The sequence below is a fragment of the Pseudophryne corroboree genome, chromosome 5 (assembly GCF_028390025.1).
Source record: "Pseudophryne corroboree isolate aPseCor3 chromosome 5, aPseCor3.hap2, whole genome shotgun sequence".
NCBI classification, from domain to species: domain Eukaryota; kingdom Metazoa; phylum Chordata; class Amphibia; order Anura; family Myobatrachidae; genus Pseudophryne; species Pseudophryne corroboree.
The window spans coordinates 513,242,425-513,265,223 of NC_086448.1; the positions used below are offsets into that span (position 1 = coordinate 513,242,425).

At 46.5% G+C, this 22,799-nt stretch overlaps 1 protein-coding gene and 1 pseudogene across 1 annotated transcript; one reads left to right on the forward strand and one right to left on the reverse strand.

Moving 5' to 3' along the window:
• Positions 1 to 13,287: 13,287 nt before the first annotated feature.
• LOC134930420 (5S ribosomal RNA) lies at positions 13,288 to 13,405 on the forward strand (annotated as a pseudogene).
• A 2,516-nt stretch (positions 13,406 to 15,921) lies between these two features.
• LOC134929166 (uncharacterized) lies at positions 15,922 to 17,680 on the reverse strand. The gene is made up of 3 exons (XM_063924939.1): positions 17,533 to 17,680; positions 17,245 to 17,457; positions 15,922 to 16,624 (listed from the first exon to the last, which is right to left on the reverse strand). Exon 3 carries the CDS (start codon positions 16,611 to 16,613, stop codon positions 15,945 to 15,947), a length of 669 nt encoding a protein of 222 aa, XP_063781009.1. The 5' UTR covers positions 16,614 to 16,624; positions 17,245 to 17,457; positions 17,533 to 17,680; the 3' UTR covers positions 15,922 to 15,944.
• Between the last annotated feature and the right edge of the window lie 5,119 nt (positions 17,681 to 22,799).

Below are 22,799 nucleotides of genomic sequence, written 5' to 3' on the forward strand. Positions count from 1 at the left end.
TTAAGAGGTGTACTAATAGAGGGGTCAGTATGCTATCCCACCGCATGGGATCCCGGTGGTTGTTATACCGATGCCGGGATCCCAGTACAGAAAAGACCGACAGGGGTGAGTAAGGGGTGTTCTCCCATCTCCCCACCCCACTAACCCTGCCTGTCCGAAATCTAACCCCCTCTGTGCCTAACCCTCCCGCGGAGGTGCCTAATCCTAACCTCCATCCCTGCTGCCTAAAACCTAACCCTCCCTTCCCTGCAGCCTAACCACTCCCGGGGGTGCCTAACCCACCCTACACACAGCCTAACCCTAACTTCCCCCCACCCGCAGCCTAACCCTATCCTCCCCCCACCCACAGCCTATTCCTAACCCCCGTCTGATGCCTAAACCTAACCCCCCGCCTAATGCCTAAACCTGTCTCTCCCTTCCCCGCAGCCTAACCACCCCTGGGGGTGCCAAACCCTAACCAACCCTACCCGCGGCCTAACCCTAACTTCCCCCCACCCACAGCCTAAACCTAACCCCTGCCTGATGCCTAAACCTAATCTCCCCACCTGATGATGCCTAAACCTAGCCCTCCCTCCCCTGCAGCCTAACCACCCCGGGGGTCCTTAACGCTGACCCACCCTACCCGCAGCCTAGCCCTATCCTCCCCCCACCTGATGCCTAACCCTCTCCATCTCCCCACCCCCCTAACCCTGGCTGCCCGCAGTCTAACCCTAACCTCCCCCTTTGTGCCTAACCCTCCCGTGGAGGTGCCTAATCCTAACCTCCGTCCCTGCTGCATAAACCTAACCCTACCTTTCACGCAGCCTAACCACCCCCCCTCCGTCCCTGCTTCCTAAACCTAACCCACCCTACCTCGCATCCTAACCACTCCCGGGGTGCCTAACCCTAACCCACCCTACCCGCAGCCTAATGCTATCCTCCCCCCACACACAGCCTAAACCTAACCCAGCGCATGATGCCTAAACCTAACCCCCTGACTGATGCCTAAACCTCCCCCTCCCTCCAACTGCAGCCTAACCACCCCCAGGGGTGCCTCACCCTAACCAACCCTACCCGTTGCCTAACCCTAACCTCCCCCCACCCACAGCTTAAACTTAACCCACCCGCCTGGCTCCTAAACCTAATCCCCCCCACCTAAACCTAACCCTCCCTCCCCCACAGCCTAGCCTAAACCTAAGCTCCCCCCACCCGCAGCCTAAACTTAACCCCCCTGCCTAACGCCTAAACCTAACCCTCCCACCTGATGCCTAAACCTAACCCTCCCGGCCGCGCAGCCTAACCACATCCGTGGGTGCCTAACCCACCCTATCCACAGCCCAACCCTAACCTCCTCCCACCAGCAACCTAATCCTAACCCCCGCCTGACGCCTAATCCTAACCCCCCGCCTGGTGTGTAAACCTAACCCTCCCTCCCCTGCAGCCTAACCACCCTCCCACCCCCCCATGCCTGATGCCTAAACCTAACCCCCCTTGACCAGCCCTAAACATATGATCGTGGGGATACGGGCGTTGGTATCCTCGCCCATTTGGAGTTCCAACATCGGGATTCTGAAGAGTGTCGGGATCCCAGTGTCTTTATTCTGACTGCCGTAAACTCGACAGCCGGCATCTTTACCGCATCTCCTAATAGGTAATGCATATGTCCCAACATTTGGAGCATGTGTCCGCAGCTCCCCTCCCTGGTCAGCTATTCAGGAATCACCCACTGTGTGTAGACGAAGAGGAAGAGATGAAAAATCATTGTTAGTGGATGAACAAGCAGAGAGACAAACTGCAAACAGTGGTGTGGTTGTGTAGAGAGAAAAATTTCTCTATGTAAATATGTTACTCTAACTACTGAGGACATGGAAAATACCTAAAGTAAGGACAATTATCCCAAAGGGCCCATTGTTTTTATACAATACACACATTGGGGGGATAAGTTCTCTCTTATAGTAATTAGTGGGTACCTTCAGAAAAGATATTTGACCAGTAAATAATAAAAGCTATAAATTGCTAACATTTAGGGGTCAATCCAATTAGGTACGAGTTACCATTTCTGCGACATTTCAACAGCATCCAAACTCACACCCTTCGTGGCCAGATTCAGCCTATGGGGCTACCGGAAAGTGCGGCTGTTGTAAGACAAACTCGCACCTAATTAAACTGACCCCTTAGTTGTTAAATGTGATAAAATAGTAAAAAATAATGGTGTAATTGTGGGCCTGATTCAGTTGTGGTTGTTGAAGCGATTGCACAATTGCATCGTGAGTCTGAGCAGTCGTAGGCTGAGCAAGTCTCCTAGACACAGGGGGCTCTCCAGCAACAACACAGATCACAATGGGTAATTTATGTACGTACATGGAACGGCGTTTGAACATACCTGACACACCTGTATACAGTTAGCCAATCCCGTTACCACCTCAAACGCTGACTTCCTCTCAATCACTTTGCGATGGGATCCTCTATGTGAGCTTGATTTCATTTTGTGCGCAGTGCAGCTTACATGCATGCACAGTGAAAAAGCATTGAGCCACTTGGTGCAACAGCAGCTCTGTGTCCGCCTCTGAATCAGGCCCCCTAAGCGGTAAGGAGAAGACTCTAGGGCAGTGGTTCTCAAACTCGGTCCTCAGGACCCCACACGGTGCATGTTTTGCAGGTAACCCAGCAGGTGCACAGGTGTATTAATTACTCACTGACACATTTTAAAAGATCCACAGGTGGAGCTTATTATTTCACTTGTGATCTGTGAGGAGACCTGCAAAACATGCACTGTGTGGGGTCCTGAGGACCGAGTTTGAGAACCTGTGCTCTAGGGAAAGGACTATGTCACCTTTATTATATGTAAAGATAGGGAAACAGTCACTTGTTACAGCTCCAATTCACATCATTTATACCATTCTGTACCATTTCATCATTTGGTTATTCTATGGGGGAGATGTATTAAGCCCTGCAGAGTGATAAAGTGGAGAGAGGTAAAGTACCAGCCAATCAGCTCCTAACTGCCATGTTACAGGCTGTGTTTGAAAATGACAACTAGGAGCTGATTGGTTGTTAGTTTATCTCTCTCCACTTTATCACTCTCCCAGGCTTTGTACACCTTCCCCCAGTTCATTGATATACTGTAAATGTCATCCATTTCACTATCTCCCCCGATATGTATTGTTCTTCCCCTGATCTGTATGTTCTGTATCATGCTCTCCCCACCCTTCCTGTTTTTCTGTATTACAGTATGTTCTACATCTCGCAACCCCCAGAGGTGGGATGGGCCTGCGTGTGCCAGCTGTACAGTGGAGACATCGGATAACAGCCCATGTCCTCTCATGCTTTACAGTGTTTAGTTGCAAAATTGGTGGTGGTGGGTGTTTGGTAGGCTAAAGCACTGGGGCTCGTTACAAATACTGGAGTCTATTTACTAAGCCTTGGAGAGAGATAAAGTGGACGGAGATAAGTACCAGCCAATCAGCTGCTAACTGTCATATTATAGGCTGGGTTTGAAAAATGACAGGGGCTGATTGGCTGGTACTTTATCTCCATCCACTTTATCTCTCTCCAAGGCTTAGTACATAGACCCCAGTGTGTGCAGTGGATGTGCAGGTGATGAAATGGCTTAAAAATAGATACTTTTTTTGCTGGTGAACTACAGGGCCCAGATATCACACACTTACTTGGCTGCCAGTTGGGAGGGGTATGACGCAACCATGTGGGCGGTGCAGGGGCATGACAGCAGAATCGTATCATCAAGGCACAGTATATAAAGCCACGATTACATCATTGTAAAGCGGGTGAAGGGGCCATGATGATGGGATTCAGCAGGAATAGCGTCATCAGCTCGCCTGGACTGGTCACTTCACATGGGAAGTGGGCATCAGCGTGTGGAACTGAGGCGTTACTGAAGATATGCCTACACCTTGGTACCTGCTATCCTGGAGTCTCCAAGACATTGCGGGAGAATAGTCAAGTACCATATGCTCTATCATGCGTTGGGATCGTGTAACCGGCGGTTGGGATCCCAGCGGTTAGCATCCTGATGCCGGGATCCTGGCTGCCAGATTGCTGGTGGGGGTGAGTGCAACAGAGCCCCATGCGGGCTCACCAAGGGCGTAGCTACCATAAGTGCAGGGAGTGCAGCTGCTATGGGGCCCAGAGCTGAGAGGGGCCATCTTCCCTGTCACAGTTACATGTGTTATATACAGGGTGTAGCTACCATAGGTGCAGGGAGTGCAGCTGCTATGGGGCCCAGAGCTGAGAGAGGCCACCTTCCCTGTCACAGTTATATTTGTTATATACAAGGGCATAGCTTCCATAGGTGCAGGGAGTGCAGCTGCTATGGGGCCCAGTGCTTAGAGGGGCCACCTTCCCTGTCACAGTTACATGTGTTATATACAAGGGTGTAGCTACCATAGGTGTGAGGAGTGCAGCTGCTATGGGGCCCAATGCTGAGAGGGGCCATTTTTCCTGTCACAGTTACACGTGTTATATATAAGAACGTAGCTATCATAAGTGCAGTGAGTGCAGCTGCTATCAGAGGGGGGACGAGCAGGGCACATGCCCTGGGCACCGTAGCAGGCCCAGCAGAGGGGGGCGCTGCCGGCCAGGGCATCATGTCCGCCCACCCGCCCCCGTTATTGTCGCCCGTTACCATTGCGCCACACCGCGCCAGCGCACTATGCAGCTCCCTGCCTCCGTCCCATGTGTGCTGCTGCTGGGAGCTGGGAGCGTGACCGCAGTGACAGTATCATGCTCCCGGAGCTGGACAGGCAAGCGGGCTTGGCAGGAGCGGCATAGGACCGTAGATATCCCCTATCTTGAAAGGCCAGCCATTTTGGATGATCCTGTTCAATCCCGAAGACCCAGGTGTCCCCTGAAAGGTGAGATTTCCAGCTTTTGGGAACCGTTGTCAGCTTGTTGATAGACCCATGGGCCGCGGAAATATCTGCCTGCAAAACTATAAAACCGCATTTTTTCCTGACCGGAGACAGGCTCCAGGGGGACCATCGTATCGGTCTCTTCCCATTCCAGCATTTCCAATCCGATCCTGGCGACCCAGGTGTCCCCTGAAAGAGGAGAGTCCCTGCTTTTTGGAACCATTATCTGCTGTTTGATAGGACCAGGGGTCTTGGAGACATCTGGCTGCAAAGTGGGCGGGACCATGCATTATCTATGGGGAAATTAAATGAGCTGTCTGTTTGTGGAACATTTATTCCTCATCGTAGCTGGAAATCTCTGGTTCTGTAAAATATAGAATTTGCTGGAGACACTCGAAATTTAAAGGAAACTCTCAGCTTCCAGGTGACCCTGGATCCAAGTTTCTACCCCTAATAGAACCGGAGATATCCTGCTTCAAGCACCGGGTCCTAGTGCCAGCTACACACTAGAGATAATTCCAGTTTCCTTGGTAGCATTTGTTTGACCTTTGACCCTTGATAGCTCTGGAAACACCGGCCAGATATACTTGACCCAGGTACCATCCGATAGCTGAGTCTCTCATATTCAGGAACCAGTGAAATCTAAATTTTAGACCCCCCAGGCTGCGGAGCTATCCCCCGCAGACGTGACCACCCCGCTCCTGAAAATATGGATTATTAAACCCATTCCCACTGGTCTCCACCCTTGTGTGTTCAAGATCCACCTACCCCCACCTACAAGTCAGTGAGGGCGCTAATCTTCTCTTTCTATCCCTGACACCCTCTCGCTTTGCCATCTCTTATTCTCTCACTTTCCCGGATACCTTCTTTCTTTCTCACTCCTCTCTTGGTCTCTCTCTTCCTGACACCCCTCTCTCTCTATCCCTGATACTCTCTTGCTCTTCCTTCTCTTTCTCTCATTCCCTCACTTTCCCTGACACCCTCTCTCTTACGTGCCTCTCTCTGTCTCTCTTCCTGACACCCTCTCTCTCACCCCATCTCTATCCCTGATACCGTCTTGCTTCTCTCTCTAACTTGATACCTTATCTCTCTTTCATTCTCCCCTTTCTCCTCCTCTCTCTCCCTCACCCCCCCACCTTTCTCTTTTTGTCTATGTGGCTATCTATAGGGGGGCACCAACATTTATCTTGCCTCTGGGCGCCTGGGACAAACTTACGCCACTGCCGACAATGGTGACGCCCTCGCTCCCCCAGCAACCGCGGATGACAGCAACCCTCCCCCGCTGGATGCTGCTGAATGGTAAGACCCCACCAACCTCTCCATATAGGCTGCAGCCACGGAGGATGCGGGAATGAGGGTCTGGGGCGGGTTGCGGGCACAGTGTAGCATAATACAGCAGCAAGAGCTGCTGTAGTAACATATACACTCCCCCCCCCCCCCCTCCCCTGCTTTTTTTGACCACCAGCAATTTTTTTTTTCATGGACATGGACAGTGGTCTATTACGCAGTATGCTAGGCGCCGTACAGTATGGTCTGTTTACTGAACACAGAGGGCACAGCAATTCCTAGTCTGTGCCCGCTGACCCTACTTCTGCTACTGCCCTTGGTCTTTGCTGCTCCTCTTCCCACCCCCCATGCTCTCTGCTGGGCAGGAGAGTAGAGAACCACACCGGCGGAGGGGGGGGACGAGACAGGTAGCGCACAGTGGTGGGCATTTGCTTCCTACCTTGCTTACTCGGAAGCGGGTCCCTCCTTCTCGGCCACTGGCGGCAGAGCCATCTTCCCAGTGACTTTTGGAAGATGGCACATGTGCACTAAAGAGCAAAGACTCTGGCACAGGCGTCAACCTTACTTCCGATGCGTCCACAATCAAAATTGCGGACGCATCGGGAGGCAGCCTCAGACATGCCGGGCGGCCTTGCCCTGTGTTGGGCAGCCCCCAGCATGTAAGGAGATGTATGCAAATCTGGCTGCGTATGCAGCGATCTGCATTCATCTTTGAATAAGGCCCATAGGCCCTCATTCCGAGTTGTTCGCTCGCAAGGCGATTTTAGCAGAGTTACACACGCTAAGCCTCCGCCTACTGGGAGTGAATCTTAGCTTCTTAAAATTGCGAACGATGTATTCGCAATATTGCGATTACAAACTACTTAGCAGTTTCAGAGTAGCTTCAGACTTACTCGGCATCTGCGATCAGTTCAGTGCTTGTCGTTCCTGGTTTGACGTCACAAACACACCCAGCGTTCGCCCAGACACTCCCCGTTTCTCCAGCCACTCCCGCGTTTTTTCTGGAAACTGTAGCGTTTTTATCCACACGCCCATAAAACGCCGTGTTTCCGCCCAGTAACACCCATTTCCTGTCAATCACATTACGATCGCCGGAGCGAAGAAAAAGCCGTGAGTAAAAAAACTATCTTCATAGCAAAAATACTTGGCGCAGTCGCAGTGCGAACATTGCGCATGCGTACTAAGCAGAAAAACGCTGCGATGCGAAGAAAATTACCGAGCGAACGACTCGGAATGACCCCCATAGTGCAGAGATGTAGTGTGTGGAAATAGCGTACTCATGTACTGTAGTGTGACAGGGCCTTCTTTTTGTATGGGCTCAATGGGCAGTTGCCCAAGGGCCCCAGGAGTATAAGGGCCTAGGCTGATAGCTGAGGGTACCCTTTTTCCAGCGGAACCAGATTTTTGAAAATCGGCCCTGGGGAACCGGAGATATCTGACTTCCAGCAGCTGGTCCCTGCTCCAGCTCCACACGCCTGCTATGCAGTTTTATATATTCATAGATTGCTCTGGCTTCTGAACTCTGATCCCCAAGTCCCCAGTACCGCCTGAAAGGTGGGACTCTCTAGTTTTTTATTCCATTGAAAGCTAAGAAAACTTTATCCAGGAACTGGAGATATCTGCAGTCAAGCAAGCATTCCTCCCACCGGAAAATGATGAATATTAAGCCTCCCCTGCACATTAAACACCTCCTACCACTCTGGAAGTCATACTCCATGGCCTCATCATTCAGCCCAATGCCCCTTCCACAGTTTAGTGTTCTCCCTCCTGCCCCATCTCCCACCATCTGTGCAGTAAAGGGGTAATAAGCAGAAATTACTGCTCCAGGTCATCAAAGCTGCCACTGATAGACCCCACTCACCCCTGCCGCTGGAAGATGGATAGGGGCCCCCGTGAATTGCTTGCACAGCGGCCTACACTTCTGTTAAGATGGCCTTGTAGTGTGGGGACGCAGTGCACTCATATAGTGTGGAGATGTAGAACAGTATGTAGTGTGGAGAGGTTGTGCAGTCATATAGTGCTGGGATGTAGTGTGGGGAGGTAGCGTAGTGATATAGTGAGCGGATGTAGCATAGTGATGCAGTGTGGGGAGGGAGTTCAGTGATCTAGTGCAGGGATGTAGTGTGGGTAGATAGCATAGTGATATATTTAGATCCTCATTCGGAGGTGTATGCATTGGATGCAAGCGGTCGTTATTTTCAGTCTTCAAATGCCTGAGCCATACTGTGCATGCCTCCCTATGGTAACCACACAAAGATGCAGATTAAAATTGCATGCAGTTGAGGGAGGGGGGCCCCAAACTGATATCTTGTTTAGGGCCCCATGAGGTCTAAATCCGCCTCTGAGGCTCAGCTCCTCTTCACTTCACGGGGATAGGCAGAGAGAAAGGTAGATTGACGGGGATAAGCAGAGTTGCGCAGCGGCTGATCCAGGAGTCCAGGACAGTATAAGTCTGAAGAGTCTGTCCTGGACTCCTGGATCAGCCGCTGCGCAACTCTGCCTATCCCCGTCAATCTCCCTTTCTCTCTGCCTATCCCCGTCAATCTCCCACGTCTCCGCCTCCCGCGTTTCCTCCTCCCGCTTATCTTATATCCCCCCATAGCCGCCTAATGTTTAGCTGGGCTGCAGGGTCTAGAAGCCTTTGAGAGCACTGCAAACACCGGATCGCCCAGCTTGTGACACCACGGAGCTGCCTCCCGACCTGAAGGTACTATCTGTGTGTGTAACTGCTCTCCAGAGCACCTCTCCTCATTGTGCTGCTGCTGAAATCTCTCTCCCCATTGCCTCTCTCCCTTGCGCTCTCTCCCCCCATATGCCTCTTTCTCCTCTTATGGGACTGCATTATTGATCTTTTCACTGAAAAATTCCTCCACAGGAATGGGAGTATTCACTTTCCCTTCTAGAGATACATATGATGTCATTCTAAATTATTATTATTATTATTATTATTATTATCCATTATTTATATGGCGCACTAAATAAAATAATTGTTATGGTAGACTTACCGCTGATAACTCTATTTCTCCTAAGTCCATAGGATCCACAGGATAACATTGGGATATGAGGTAGCAACAGAGGATTGGCACCAACGATCAAAGCTTTTGGCCTCCCGGAATGCAACGGGCCAGTCCCCTATATCCCCACCTCCTGGCTCAGGCAAATCAGTTGTTTTCTAAAGGTCAAGGCAGGAGAGCATCATAGAGAGCCCTAATCAGGCAAGAAGAACACACATGCATACCCTTCTGTACAAGAAGGAAGAGGTTAGTAGGTGAAAGGATCCTCAAATCAGATGCGTCATGGTGGGATCCCCGTGGATCCTGTGTACTTAGGAGAAATAGAGTTATCAACGGTAAGTCTACCATAACGATTATTTCTGCTGCGGGGTACACTGGGCTCCACAAGTCTGGACAATGGGGTGTAGAGTAGGATCTTGATCCGAGGCACCAACAGGCTCAAAGCTTTGACTGTTCCCAGAATGCACAGCGCCGCCTCCTATATCACCCCGCCTCCCAGCAAAGGAGCTCAGTTTGTCAGTTGGTGCTGCAGTAAGCAGGCACTGAACAGAGGGGCTGCTCCAAGCAGCCCTAAGAAAAGCTTTTTATGAGGTAATAAATGAAGTGGTAAATGTCTTGTAACATTCACTGCTGCAGCTACAGCTCTCCCCAGCGGCGATGTACACTCCCGAGCCCTGGTTGCCGGGTACCTACAGCGGAGGCACCGGTTTTCTTCATGTTAGACACACACGAGAGCTGGGGCTCTCCAGGATCGCGTGGCCGCGCTTCGGGAGGTGGTAAGTGGGTCCCGCTCGCGGGACCCGGTCTTTATCGCGATCCGGCGCGGTCAGTGGGAGGCGGGCCGCGCGCGCTGGAGGTGGAAACTGTGGATACAGGCGATCCCACTAGATCACCAGGGCATGGGCGCAGGTCAGGTTTTCTCTTAAAACCGATTGGTTTTGCCAGCAAGGGGGATAAGGCTTAGACCTGAAGCCCCTCCCCCAGCCCCAGGGCGCCATTTCCAGCAAGTGTTCCTGCCCTGGAGCTGCATCTCTGTTTTTCCTCACTCCCTGTCAGTGTCTGCGGCGCCATTACTCCTCAGCTCACTGTTCCTGGGACTGCTTGGGCAAATCCTCCTGTGTAAAGCCGCCTGGTTGTCAGCGCTGTGCCTTTACATGACACTTAAGTATTCTACCTGCCTTTTTAGTCAGTGTTAGTTAAGAAAGAGTGCATTTAGTCAGGGGTTAATAGTACAATTACCCTGTGATATACATCCAGTTTCTTACTGTGTACTGTTATACCAACCATCAAGGGCTCCTTTCCATGTGGGACATGCAAAGCATGCCCACACATGATCAAAACATCATCCATACTTGACCGATACGGAGAGGAGAGAACTATTAATCAATTTATCAATTGTAATGCAGTTGGGGTTGTTTATTGCATCTCGTGTAGTTGCAACATGAAGTACGTGGGCATTACTACCAGAGCCCTAAAACAACGCATCCTGGAACACATTGGTACTGTAAGAAATGCATCATCAGATACCCTCAAAATGAAAAAATTGACATCAGTGGCACGACATTTTCTTAAATTTCACCAGGGCAACTCGAAAGATCTGAAAGCGTTTGGCTTAGAAAGAATAAGTCTAGGAATACGTGGGGGAGATTTGATGCAAGAACTTCTCAAACATGAATCAGAATGGACTTTCAAACTCGATTGCCTCGCACCAAAAGGCATGAATGAGTAAATTAACTACGGTGTCTTCATTTGATTTCCTCCACTATTACAGCAATAATTGATATTTACCCACCAAAAATCCACTTCTCACCACACATATTATCTTCCCCATGCCACTTCCCTCACCCTCTCTCCCCTCCCCCCTTTCTCTCTTCACCCCTTCCCTATCCTTTTCTCACTCCAGCCCAATGTTATATTCACGTTCCCTCGTTCATTATAACCAGCACTACATTCTCATCACAACATATTAACACTCATTCCTAGTTCCTCTCTTTTCCACCTTAGGTACTCTCCCCTTGCGCTCATTCCCCCATTATACTCATTGTGCACGCACATCTTTACACTTGCCTATGATCATATTATTACAATTTACCCCTTTCATATCTACCAGACTACATCGACTACCTTTTCCCGCACATCCCCTTCTCCCGTCACCACTAGTCACCATACACTTATTACACTTTCTCACCTAATTTTTCCTGATTTCACCCACTGGTTACGCAATACTGAGTCACCTTCACACTTATTTCCTATCACACATCTCATTAGTATTCTCCATTTATTCGTCCAAGATGGGATTTTAATTAATTCAAGCCGACCTCCCATTTATCTATAAATCAAATTATAATATGGTGACGGCAGTCTGCCACCTAATTTTCTAACATCTATGCCTATTTTCTTTATACATTTTTTCCATATTTACTGACCTAAAAGGTATTTTTATAATTATTTTCACATTCATGTCCTTTAATAATTATTTATTATTTTTATTGATATTTATTTTTTACCATAAGGATGTAATATTCACCACTTTAATATTTCCATCTTTCACCAATGTGCATTATTTTCTCATTTCCATGTTTTCAAAATATTACGCTATCTGTCTATATGGTTGCCTAGGCAACCATTCAACACAGACTTAGTTACTTTGAAATTCCGTTTTTAGATGTCTTTTCACTAAAACCCCTTCCTCCTTATGCCCTATCCATATCATCCTCTTTGAGGATATCATTATGACGCGATTTGACGCGGTTCACGATGGTAGTGGAAGTGACGCGATATTACACGACTTCCGCCTCCATGCATTCCCGGCATTAGAGGCTACACACTGGCCGTGTAAGCCTCAGTCAAACCGCCCCCACTGGCAACACCTCAGTGACGCGATTGAACGCGGCACACACAGCTACCGGAAGTGACGCGACTAAACGCGACTTCCGGTCTCACGTTATTTCGGGACCCGGGTCCAAACGCTGATTGCGTTTTCAATATTATGTACTACTCCTGCACGGGTCCTACTACTTTCCCTCCCATCCTGATATTCCCATTGCACAATTTATTAATCTCAAGCTGCACTTCGATCTACAGGATATGACGCAAATTGATGTCCCTTCCGGCCCATGTGCATTTTTTCCAAACAGGAAGTGAAATACTAGACCTCCTTACCATGTCACATGTCCAAAAATTCCTCTCAGTGAGTGGTTAATTTTAAGTGACCACTCCCCCACATCCTCCTTAAATAAGGCATTTCTCTCTCACATCACCACACAGTGAACAAGCCACCTCCAGGTGAAACGGCCGTCTGTGTAATGTGGAGCTGAACAGTACACGGTTCAGCCCACACACCTCCTGGTATCGTATACATGCCCATCTGGGCTGGTCAATTATTTGCTACTTTGATTTTTCAAGCTATTGTGGTTTGTTTATTGAGCTGACAAAATCTATCATCATTATAATTTTTTTCTATGTCATTTTGCTGCCATGGCATTTCTTCTTGTTCTTTTTTGAAGAAATCATACATTTTCAGTGTATTTTCAGCTGCACATTAATTTCCTTTAGAAATCAGGATATACTGCGAGATATTCATTTAAACAGCTGTTACTCATTTAATACCGGTATTAGCTTATTTATGCTTTAAAGTTATAGCTTACCGCACATATAGCGAATCATCTTACTGGTAAACACTTTGCTTACGTGGATATATTGTATTTGAACATCTACCCACAGCCTCATGATTTGACAGTTATATCAGTAATCTCTTTGCCTAAGTGGATATATTGTTTTTGAACATCCACTTTCATGTTTTCACAGTAATCTCATATTTTACTATTGTGTCATCCTTATTTCCTGTTTTCCATTAACCTTTCATCTTAGCTACCTTCTATAGGCAAAGGCAACCCGCCTCTCTCATCCACTGTCCGCTATATCAGTATATGACAGTGGACAGCAGAAGACTGGTCCTAAGCCCATACTTTTTTATGAATCCACCTCTTTCCGGCACCCTCTCATCCATATGCCAGCCTAATATCTCTCTGCAATGCTCCCAGTAACAGAGAATCTGTGCATCTATATTGGACAGCAGAAGTGCCTTTCCTTGGGTGGGCGTCATTAACCAAACACTCTCTCATTCACTACTTTTGGGATATTACTGTCATATCTCACTGGTCACGCCCAATCTCGCCTGATCTTGGAAGCTAAGCAGTGAGAGCTCCATTAGTACCTAGAAGGGAGACCACTAGGGAATATTGGGTGCAGTAATATAACACTCCCACATCAGTGTGGACAGCAGAAGTGGTGGAGCAACATTTGACCCCCACCTTCTTCATTCATATTTCCTTTCTTATGATAAGCCATTTGACAGAGATCTGTATTCAACATTTAAATTTGATGGTGACAGCTCTTTAAATGGCCAATTAATCCTTACCAGGAGATACTAGCACAGTTGACATTCAAAAACTGACTAAATTTTAGTCTTATTTTCCTCATTATATGCCACTGTGTTACATATCTGAATCTTCAGTCATTTGTAATCTTGAATTTGTGATATTTTCACCTTGGTGCCACTAACACCTAAAATGTTTGGAGAATGTATTTCTCCCAGTTTTTGATATTTTAGAATCTGCAATTTGTCTTCCCAAATTTGGGTTATAGATTCATGATATCATATGAGGAAGGCTTAACCCATAACCTCCATCAGTGTATTATATGTGTGTCTGTTTGTGTATTTCTAATTTTAACGCATACTAATTAAAAGTTAAGTTTTATGTTAAAGAGTGCCCCAACACAGGGGTAAATTTACTAAGCTCCCGATTTTGACCGAGATGCCGTTTTCTCATCAAAGTGTCATCTCGGTAATTTACTAAACTCAAATCACGGCAGTGATGTGGTCATTCGTAATATTTTGGAAGTTCAAGTTAAAAATCACGAATGAATACACCATCGGTCAAATTACGCCTGTTTAGATATGAATCTCGGTCATTTACTAACCATTCGTAATTGTAATTGCTGCCGTGAAAATGCATTTGCGGCCGTGAAAAATTACAAATCGTAAAAAATTCCTAAAAAAAAACGCGCCAGCATTTGAAAAGCGTGTTTACATGTGTACTCAATTATCCATTACTCACACCTGAATGTTTGGCCCTATAAAAGTGTTCCAGGCACATTTTGAATTTCTCTCACTCTGAAATGGCGGCTGTGGTGTGTGCCAATGAATTTATGTTTGCTGTGGGATACCTTAGACTGCTCCATGAGGCTTCCAGGAATCAGGCCCAGGTAAGTGAACATGGTCAACAGGTTGTCCAGGTGCCGCGGAGGCTGCGCCAGCCTCGTTTTTTTAGAGGGCGTTTAAACTTAAACGCATTGTCCGATGATAGGGTCATACAGATGTTCCGCCTAAATAGAACCAACATTTTCCACCTGTATGACCTTGTCAAACTGGGCCTAGACCCTGAGACAGCACGCTCTCGCTCTGTCTCAGGCCTACACAAACTCCTGGCTGTGTTACACTTTATGGCTACTGGGAGCTTCCAGGCTGTGGCAGGCGACGTCATTGGTATCTCACAGCCCATCTTTTCAAGATATTTGAATCAGGTGAGTCTAAAAATACATAGGCGGTTATGTCTAAGTGTTGCTTCTGTAAGTACAAACAACACAGTATTGTATAGAATACCTAACATGACACTCACCTTAGCTTCTTTAATGTCCACTCAGGTTTTGGATGTGTTGGATCCACACATTAATGCCTCAATCTGCTTCCCTACCGAGGAGTCGGAGTGGCGTGCTGTCAGGGTAGCTTTCTATGAGCTTGCTGGCATGCCCAATGTGCTGGGGGCCATAGATTGCACACACGTTCAGCTGAGATCACCTAGGGGCCGGCAATACATATATACGAATAGACATCTGGCACAATCAACTAATGTCCAGGTGGTCTGTGATGCAAACTTTAAAATTATGAGTGTTGTTGCAGGTTACCCTGGTGGCTGCCATGACTCCTTCATCCTCAGTCAGTCATCGCTCTTCGATAAATTTGAGGCCGGACAAATGCCTGATGGCTGGCTGTTGGGTATGTTTAAAATGTTTTGTGTGTATGTCTTTTAACCACAAACTCTACTTTTGAGTAGGGGAAAGAATAATCTAACACATGTACTAATGTTGACTATATCTGTTTTTCAGGTGATGGGGGTTACGGCTGCTACTCTTGGCTCCTTACTCCATTGTCCCAACCTGATTCTCCTGCTGAACACAGTTACAATCATGCACATAAGGCTACGCGGAATGTGATAGAAAGATGTTTTGGTGTGCTGAAGTCACGGTTTCGGTGTCTGGATAAATCTGCAGGCCTTTTGTTGTATAGTCCCTCAAAGGTGACTAGAATTGTGTTCTGCTGCTGTTTTCTCCATAATCTGTGTTTAAGTCAACATCTGGCACATGATGAGGGAGAAAGCAGTCAGCAAGCAGAGGAGTTAGAACCATCTGGTGACAGTGTGAGTACATATGTAGGGAGGCAGGTACGGCAAGAAGTGATCCAGCGGTATTTTTCTGGTAAGTTTTTGTAGGATGTAATTATCCTTGACTAAACACTTTGCAATACTTTCTATTGTGTGTTTTGTTACTTACTGTTTGTTGTTTATAGTGGTGTGTACATTGTACTTAGTTTATGTTCTAAATACATTTTCAGTCATTACCCATGAAAAACATACATACATACATAGCAGCTTCTACAATGTTTGAGACGGACACAGGAAGTTGTGTGTTTGTCAAATCAAAATTTTTATTTAGAAAATCACATTTGGCAAAATTGTTATTTTTTTCGCTTGTGTGTGCTGGGTGCTGTGCTTTGTGCTGGCTCACTGGCACGTGCTCTGGAGGAACGCCGAACAGGGGAGGTTACTGGCGTTTGGATAGGGGTCGTGGTCCCAGAGCTGGAGGTCACTTGTTGAGCTGCCATCAATGTTATGTTGTTGCTCAAATTATTAATGCTAGCATTCAGTTGTGTGTTGGTTGCAGTGTGGCTGGCTACAATCCGGGATAACGACTCATTCACAACCTGGTTGTGCTGAATGAGTTGAACGAGTGCCTGCTGATGGCGCTGTTGCTCATCAATGATGCGCGTTAAATGAGCCAGCATTTGGTTGTTGTCAGCCCTTATTTGCTCCATCGATGTTGCGATTCGGCCTACTTGTACAATCAGTCTGCCCGAGTTGCGACTAATGCGCGGTAGATGATGGGGCAGACTGGCAAGGTGTTGGGTATGTGCGGTCAGGCTGGCATTGCTTTGGGCCTGTTGGCTTGTCCAACTGGCCCAAAAGTCATCTGGTATTTGTGTTTGGGGTGGAGCTTGTGCCAGTTGTGGACTCATGGAGGCTTGGGGGATATCCTGCAGCTGTATTGGCTGGCTCGGGTCAACAGGTGTAAGTTGCAGTGTGATGGTTGCCTGTTGGTCTTGTCCCTGCTGGTCCACGTCGGCCATCAAGCTGGGCTCTGTATGGGGTGGCCAACATGCAATGTTTATTTTGTAAATAATTTATTTGCTAGTTGTACACATTACTACATTCATAATACCCCATTTTTCAAGTTTTTAGAGTTGTTTTTCTAAACTTATAATGTGTTTTTTCGCCAAAAACATATATACCATCACAGGCGTGCACATAGACAGACTTGAGTAATCCTCACCTAACTACCTCCCCTCCACAGCATTACAGTGTTATGTCACCTCCCCTGTCCACGATATAGACTGCTTACCTGGATAGTCCAGAGGAGCGGAGCAAGTAAGCAGTCTACATACCGGACAGGGGAGATGTGTGAACACTATAATGTTGTGGAGGGTTTTTTTATTTTTAATTTTTTTTTTGATTTTATATTTATTTTAATGTGCACGTGTGTGGGCTAAATTTTTACAAATGTATGTTCTTTTTTAAAAATGATGTTGCCGATATCAACCACTAAGACCTTGAAAAATTAAGCATTTTCACCTTTAGCAATTGAAGACGTAACATCACATTGCTTGTTATGGCAAACATGTAATCTCAACTCCAACTCACAACATAGTAACTGTACTGTGTAGATTATTTGCGATGTGTTTAGTTTCTGTTTTGACTCACCAGATAACTGAGGTGATCGGGGCTCATCACTCTGTGGACTCGCCAATAGTGCCAGTGGTGGCTGGGGTGACACTGCAGAAATGCGCCGCCTGGGTGGGGAAGATGGAGCCGCAGATTCCGTGCCAAGACGCCGTGTCTTACTTGGCCTCCTGGGTAAGTGGCCCGAGCCCTGTGATGGGCGCCTTACAGGAGGTCGGCTTACAGAAGCAGAACCTATGAGAATATATAAACATTAATATTTTGTACTTCTATGTGTTTGCAGAATATGTGACTACAGTGAAGTCTTACCTGCAATCCCAGCATCATCCTGAGTTGTCTGAGGCCTGTCTGGCCGGCTGGTCTGTCGGACTGTTGAAAAAGTGGAGCAAACATTATTACCATGCTTTGTGTAAAAATTACAACTGCAAAGCCTTAGTGTACTGTAACCATCTATTAGGTATTCGAAAATAAACTAATTTCTGCTTAAGATCTTCGTGCTTCCTTAATTTGTGGTGTATATCAAAATGTACATGGTGTTGCACAAAATAAATCTGTTACATTTGAGAATTATGCGTCAGATATTGCATAGATTGACTACTTGCAAATGTTACCAAAATGTAATTTTGAATTAATAGAACCTTTTTTAGGAAGTAAATAAATCAAATATTAAAAAATACAATTAGATACAACACCGATGTCCAAGCAATATGGCAAAATTATTATGGCAAATACACATACCAGCAGGCATTGCACCTGTTTTAGCGCAAATTTTTATAAAAAATACAGCCAAGGCAAGATGGAAAATGCAATTTCTAAACACAAACACACCTTAAGGGTGCATAGCCCTGCAATATCTGACCAACAATTTTTGCATCCTTTACCCTTAAAAAATGATTAAAAAATTTTTTAGAGGACATTTAAATAAAAATATAACAAATCAAACTCACCATCCTGCGTGGGTCGGTCCGAATCCCGGACATGAGTAGCAGACACCACTTCTGCAGGAATCAATGCCCGCACAGGCTCCTCCCACTCCCGATAGGTTGCCCGGAAAGGGGGGCCACCTCCGGTTTTTCGGGCTGATTTTGCCTCTTTGGCCATCTTGGCCTTGACACGCCGCTTTATGTCATAGAACCTCTTGCGACACGTGTCCTCAGTCCGCCTCACCACACCCTCACTATTGACGGCAACTATTACTTGCCCCCACAGGACAGACTTCCTGCGGGAGGACACCTTGCCAGCATCCTGACCAAACAATTGGCGATGGTGCTTCATCAGCTCACGCACCAACGCCATGTTTTCAGCATAGCTGAACTTAATATTCCTGCCAGTCTTGGTAGTGGTGCGTGGCTGCGGAGCCACAACACCATCACTATCACTGGAGAATACAGCAACAGGCACCCCCTCCTCCTTCTCCTCACTAACCTCCTCCCTCTCACTACCCCCCTCCACCTCACTAACAGCCTCCACCTCACTAACAGCCTCCACCTCACTACCAGCCTCCACCTCACTACCAGCCTCCACCTCACTAACCTCCGCCACCACACTGACCTCTGAGTCTGACATGATGACAAACGACAAAAAACACTGAAAAATCAAAACACAAAACACACTCCTCCACTACTACTACTACTACACACCACACAGCCAACACACACGCTCACTCACTCACAAACAATGACAAAAGACTTTAAAAAAAAAACAAGGACAAAAAAGTTGACAAACTGAGAAAAAACAATACTACAAATATGACAAGACTACTTACACACACAGTACAGCACTCAACAATCACAAAACTCCTCTCCAAATCCTCCAAAAACTCCACCAAACTCACCAACTCCAAATACACCTTCCTCTCTCCTCTCCACTAGCTAAACCCACGAGGTGCGGTGTGTTTGGGGCGGTTTTATAGTAATATGCACAGACACTCCTCCTTCACGAATACAACCAATCACGGACGCGTGACAAAAACGAAACTTAGGACTAAAAACGCGGCAGCAATTTCTAAATCACTGCCGTAACAGACATGTGACGCAGTCGTAAAAAAAACCAAAAACGCGGCCGCGAAACTACAAACGCGGCCGCATTATACAGCAGAAAACCACGAATGACATCGACATCGGAACAAAAGAAAAACACGAATACGACAGCTTAGTAAATTAGTCGTAATCAATTCAAAAAGTTGCAATTTTACACTGTCGATGTCATTCGTGATTGAACTTTGACCTGAATCTGGAAAATACGAATCTTAGTAAATTTCCCCCACAGAGTCTTTCTTTTCCTTTTGAAACCTCGACATGCATCACTGACTCTGGGTGCACCACCAACCAAACTAATTTCTTGGATACCTATTTCAGGCATCTCTCATGTACATGTACTGTTGGTTTACAAGGGACAAACTTTACAAGAGCCCATTATGAAGATTATCCTAATAGTCCTGTGCGGCACCAAATTGAACTCTTTCTGGTAGAGATGAGCGGGTTCGGTTTCTCTGAATCCGAACCCGCCAGAACTTCATGGTTTTTTTCACGGATCCGAGCAGACTCGGATCCTCCCGCCTTGCTCGGTTAACCCGAGCGCGCCCGAACGTCATCATGACGCTGTCGGATTCTCGCGAGACTCGGATTCTATATAAGGAGCCGCGCGTCGCCGCCATTTTCACACGTGCATTGAGATTGATAGGGAGAGGACGTGGCTGGCGTCCTCTCCATTTAGATTAGGGTTGAGAGAGAGAGAGAGATTGACCTGAGGCTGTGATACTGTAGAAGAGAGTGCAGAGTTTAGTGACTGACGACCACAGTGACCACCAGACAGTGCAGTTGTTTGTTTTATTTAATATATCCGTTCTCTGCCTGAAAAAAACGATACACACAGTGACTCAGTCACATACCATATCTGTGTGCACTGCTCAGCCCAGTGTGCTGCATCAATGTATATATATATCTGACTGTGCTCAGCTCACACAGCTTATAATTGTGGGGGAGACTGGGGAGCACTGCAGTGCCAGTTATAGGTTATAGCAGGAGCCAGGAGTACATAATATTATATTAAAATTAAACAGTGCACACTTTTGCTGCAGGAGTGCCACTGCCAGTGTGACTAGTGACCAGTGACCTGACCACCAGTATATATAATATTAGTAGTATACTATCTCTTTATCAACCAGTCTATATTAGCAGCAGACACAGTACAGTGCGGTAGTTCACGGCTGTGGCTACCTCTGTGTCGGCACTCGGCAGCCCGTCCATAATTGTATATACCACCTAACCGTGGTTTTTTTTTCTTTCTTTATAGTCATACTAGTTACGAGTATACTATCTATTTATCAACCAGTCTATATTAGCAGCAGACACAGTACAGTGCGGTAGTTCACGGCTGTGGCTACCTCTGTGTCGGCACTCGGCAGCCCGTCCATAATTGTATATACCACCTAACCGTGGTTTTTTTTTCTTTCTTTATACAGACATACTAGTTACGAGTATACTATCTCTTTATCAACCAGTCTATATTAGCAGCAGACACAGTACAGTGCGGTAGTTCACGGCTGTGGCTACCTCTGTGTCGGCACTCGGCAGCCCGTCCATAATTGTATATACCACCTAACCGTGGTTTTTTTTTCTTTCTTTATAGTCATACTAGTTACGAGTATACTATCTCTTTATCAACCAGTCTATATTAGCAGCAGACACAGTACAGTGCGGTAGTTCACGGCTGTGGCTACCTCTGTGTCGGCACTCGGCAGCCCGTCCATAATTGTATATACCACCTAACCGTGGTTTTTTTTTCTTTCTTTATAGTCATACTAGTTACGAGTATACTATCTCTTTATCAACCAGTCTATATTAGCAGCAGACACAGTACAGTGCGGTAGTTCACGGCTGTGGCTACCTCTGTGTCGGCACTCGGCAGCCCGTCCATAATTGTATATACCACCTAACCGTGGTTTTTTTTTCTTTCTTTATACATACATACTAGTTACGAGTATACTATCTCTTTATCAACCAGTCTATATATTAGCAGCAGACACAGTACAGTGCGGTAGTTCACGGCTGTGGCTACCTCTGTGTCGGCACTCGGCAGCCCGTCAATAATTGTATATACCACCTAACCGTGGTTTTTTTTTCTTTCTTTATAGTCATACTAGTTACGAGTATACTATCTCTTTATCAACCAGTCTATATTAGCAGCAGACACAGTACAGTGCGGTAGTTCACGGCTGTGGCTACCTCTGTGTCGGCACTCGGCAGCCCGTCCATAATTGTATATACCACCTAACCGTGGTTTTTTTTTTCTTTCTTTATACATACATACTAGTTACGAGTATACTATCTCTTTATCAACCAGTCTATATTAGCAGCAGACACAGTACAGTGCGGTAGTTCACGGCTGTGGCTACCTCTGTGTCGGCACTCGGCAGCCCGTCCATAATTGTATATACCACCTAACCGTGGTTTTTTTTTCTTTCTTTATACATACATACTAGTTACGAGTATACTATCTCTTTATCAACCAGTCTATATATTAGCAGCAGACACAGTACAGTGCGGTAGTTCACGGCTGTGGCTACCTCTGTGTCGGCACTCGGCAGCCCGTCCATAATTGTATATACCACCTAACCGTGGTTTTTTTTTTCTTTCTTTATACATACATACTAGTTACGAGTATACTATCTCTTTATCAACCAGTCTATATTAGCAGCAGACACAGTACAGTGCGGTAGTTCACGGCTGTGGCTACCTCTGTGTCGGCACTCGGCAGCCCGTCCATAATTGTATATACCACCTAACCGTGGTTTTTTTTTCTTTCTTTATACATACATACTAGTTACGAGTATACTATCTCTTTATCAACCAGTCTATATATTAGCAGCAGACACAGTACAGTGCGGTAGTTCACGGCTGTGGCTACCTCTGTGTCGGCACTCGGCAGCCCGTCCATAATTGTATATACCACCTAACCGTGGTTTTTTTTTCTTTCTTTATACATACATACTAGTTACGAGTATACTATCTCTTTATCAACCAGTCTATATATTAGCAGCAGACACAGTACAGTGCGGTAGTTCACGGCTGTGGCTACCTCTGTGTCGGCACTCGGCAGCCAGTCCATAATTGTATATACCACCTAACCGTGGTTTTTTTTTCTTTCTTTATACATACATACTAGTTACGAGTATACTATCTCTTTATCAACCAGTCTATATTAGCAGCAGACACAGTACAGTGCGGTAGTTCACGGCTGTGGCTACCTCTGTGTCGGCACTCGGCAGCCCGTCCATAATTGTATATACCACCTAACCGTGGTTTTTTTTTCTTTCTTTATACATACATACTAGTTACGAGTATACTATCTCTTTATCAACCAGTCTATATATTCGCAGCAGACACAGTACAGTGCGGTAGTTCACGGCTGTGGCTACCTCTGTGTCGGCACTCGGCAGCCCGTCCATAATTGTATATACCACCTAACCGTGGTTTTTTTTTCTTTCTTTATACATACATACTAGTTACGAGTATACTATCTCTTTATCAACCAGTCTATATATTAGCAGCAGACACAGTACAGTGCGGTAGTTC

Coding starts and splice junctions, on each gene's coding strand:
- LOC134929166 (XM_063924939.1), bottom strand. CDS start 16,613: ATGGCCGACGTGGACCAGCAGGGACAAGACCAACAGGCAACCATCACA.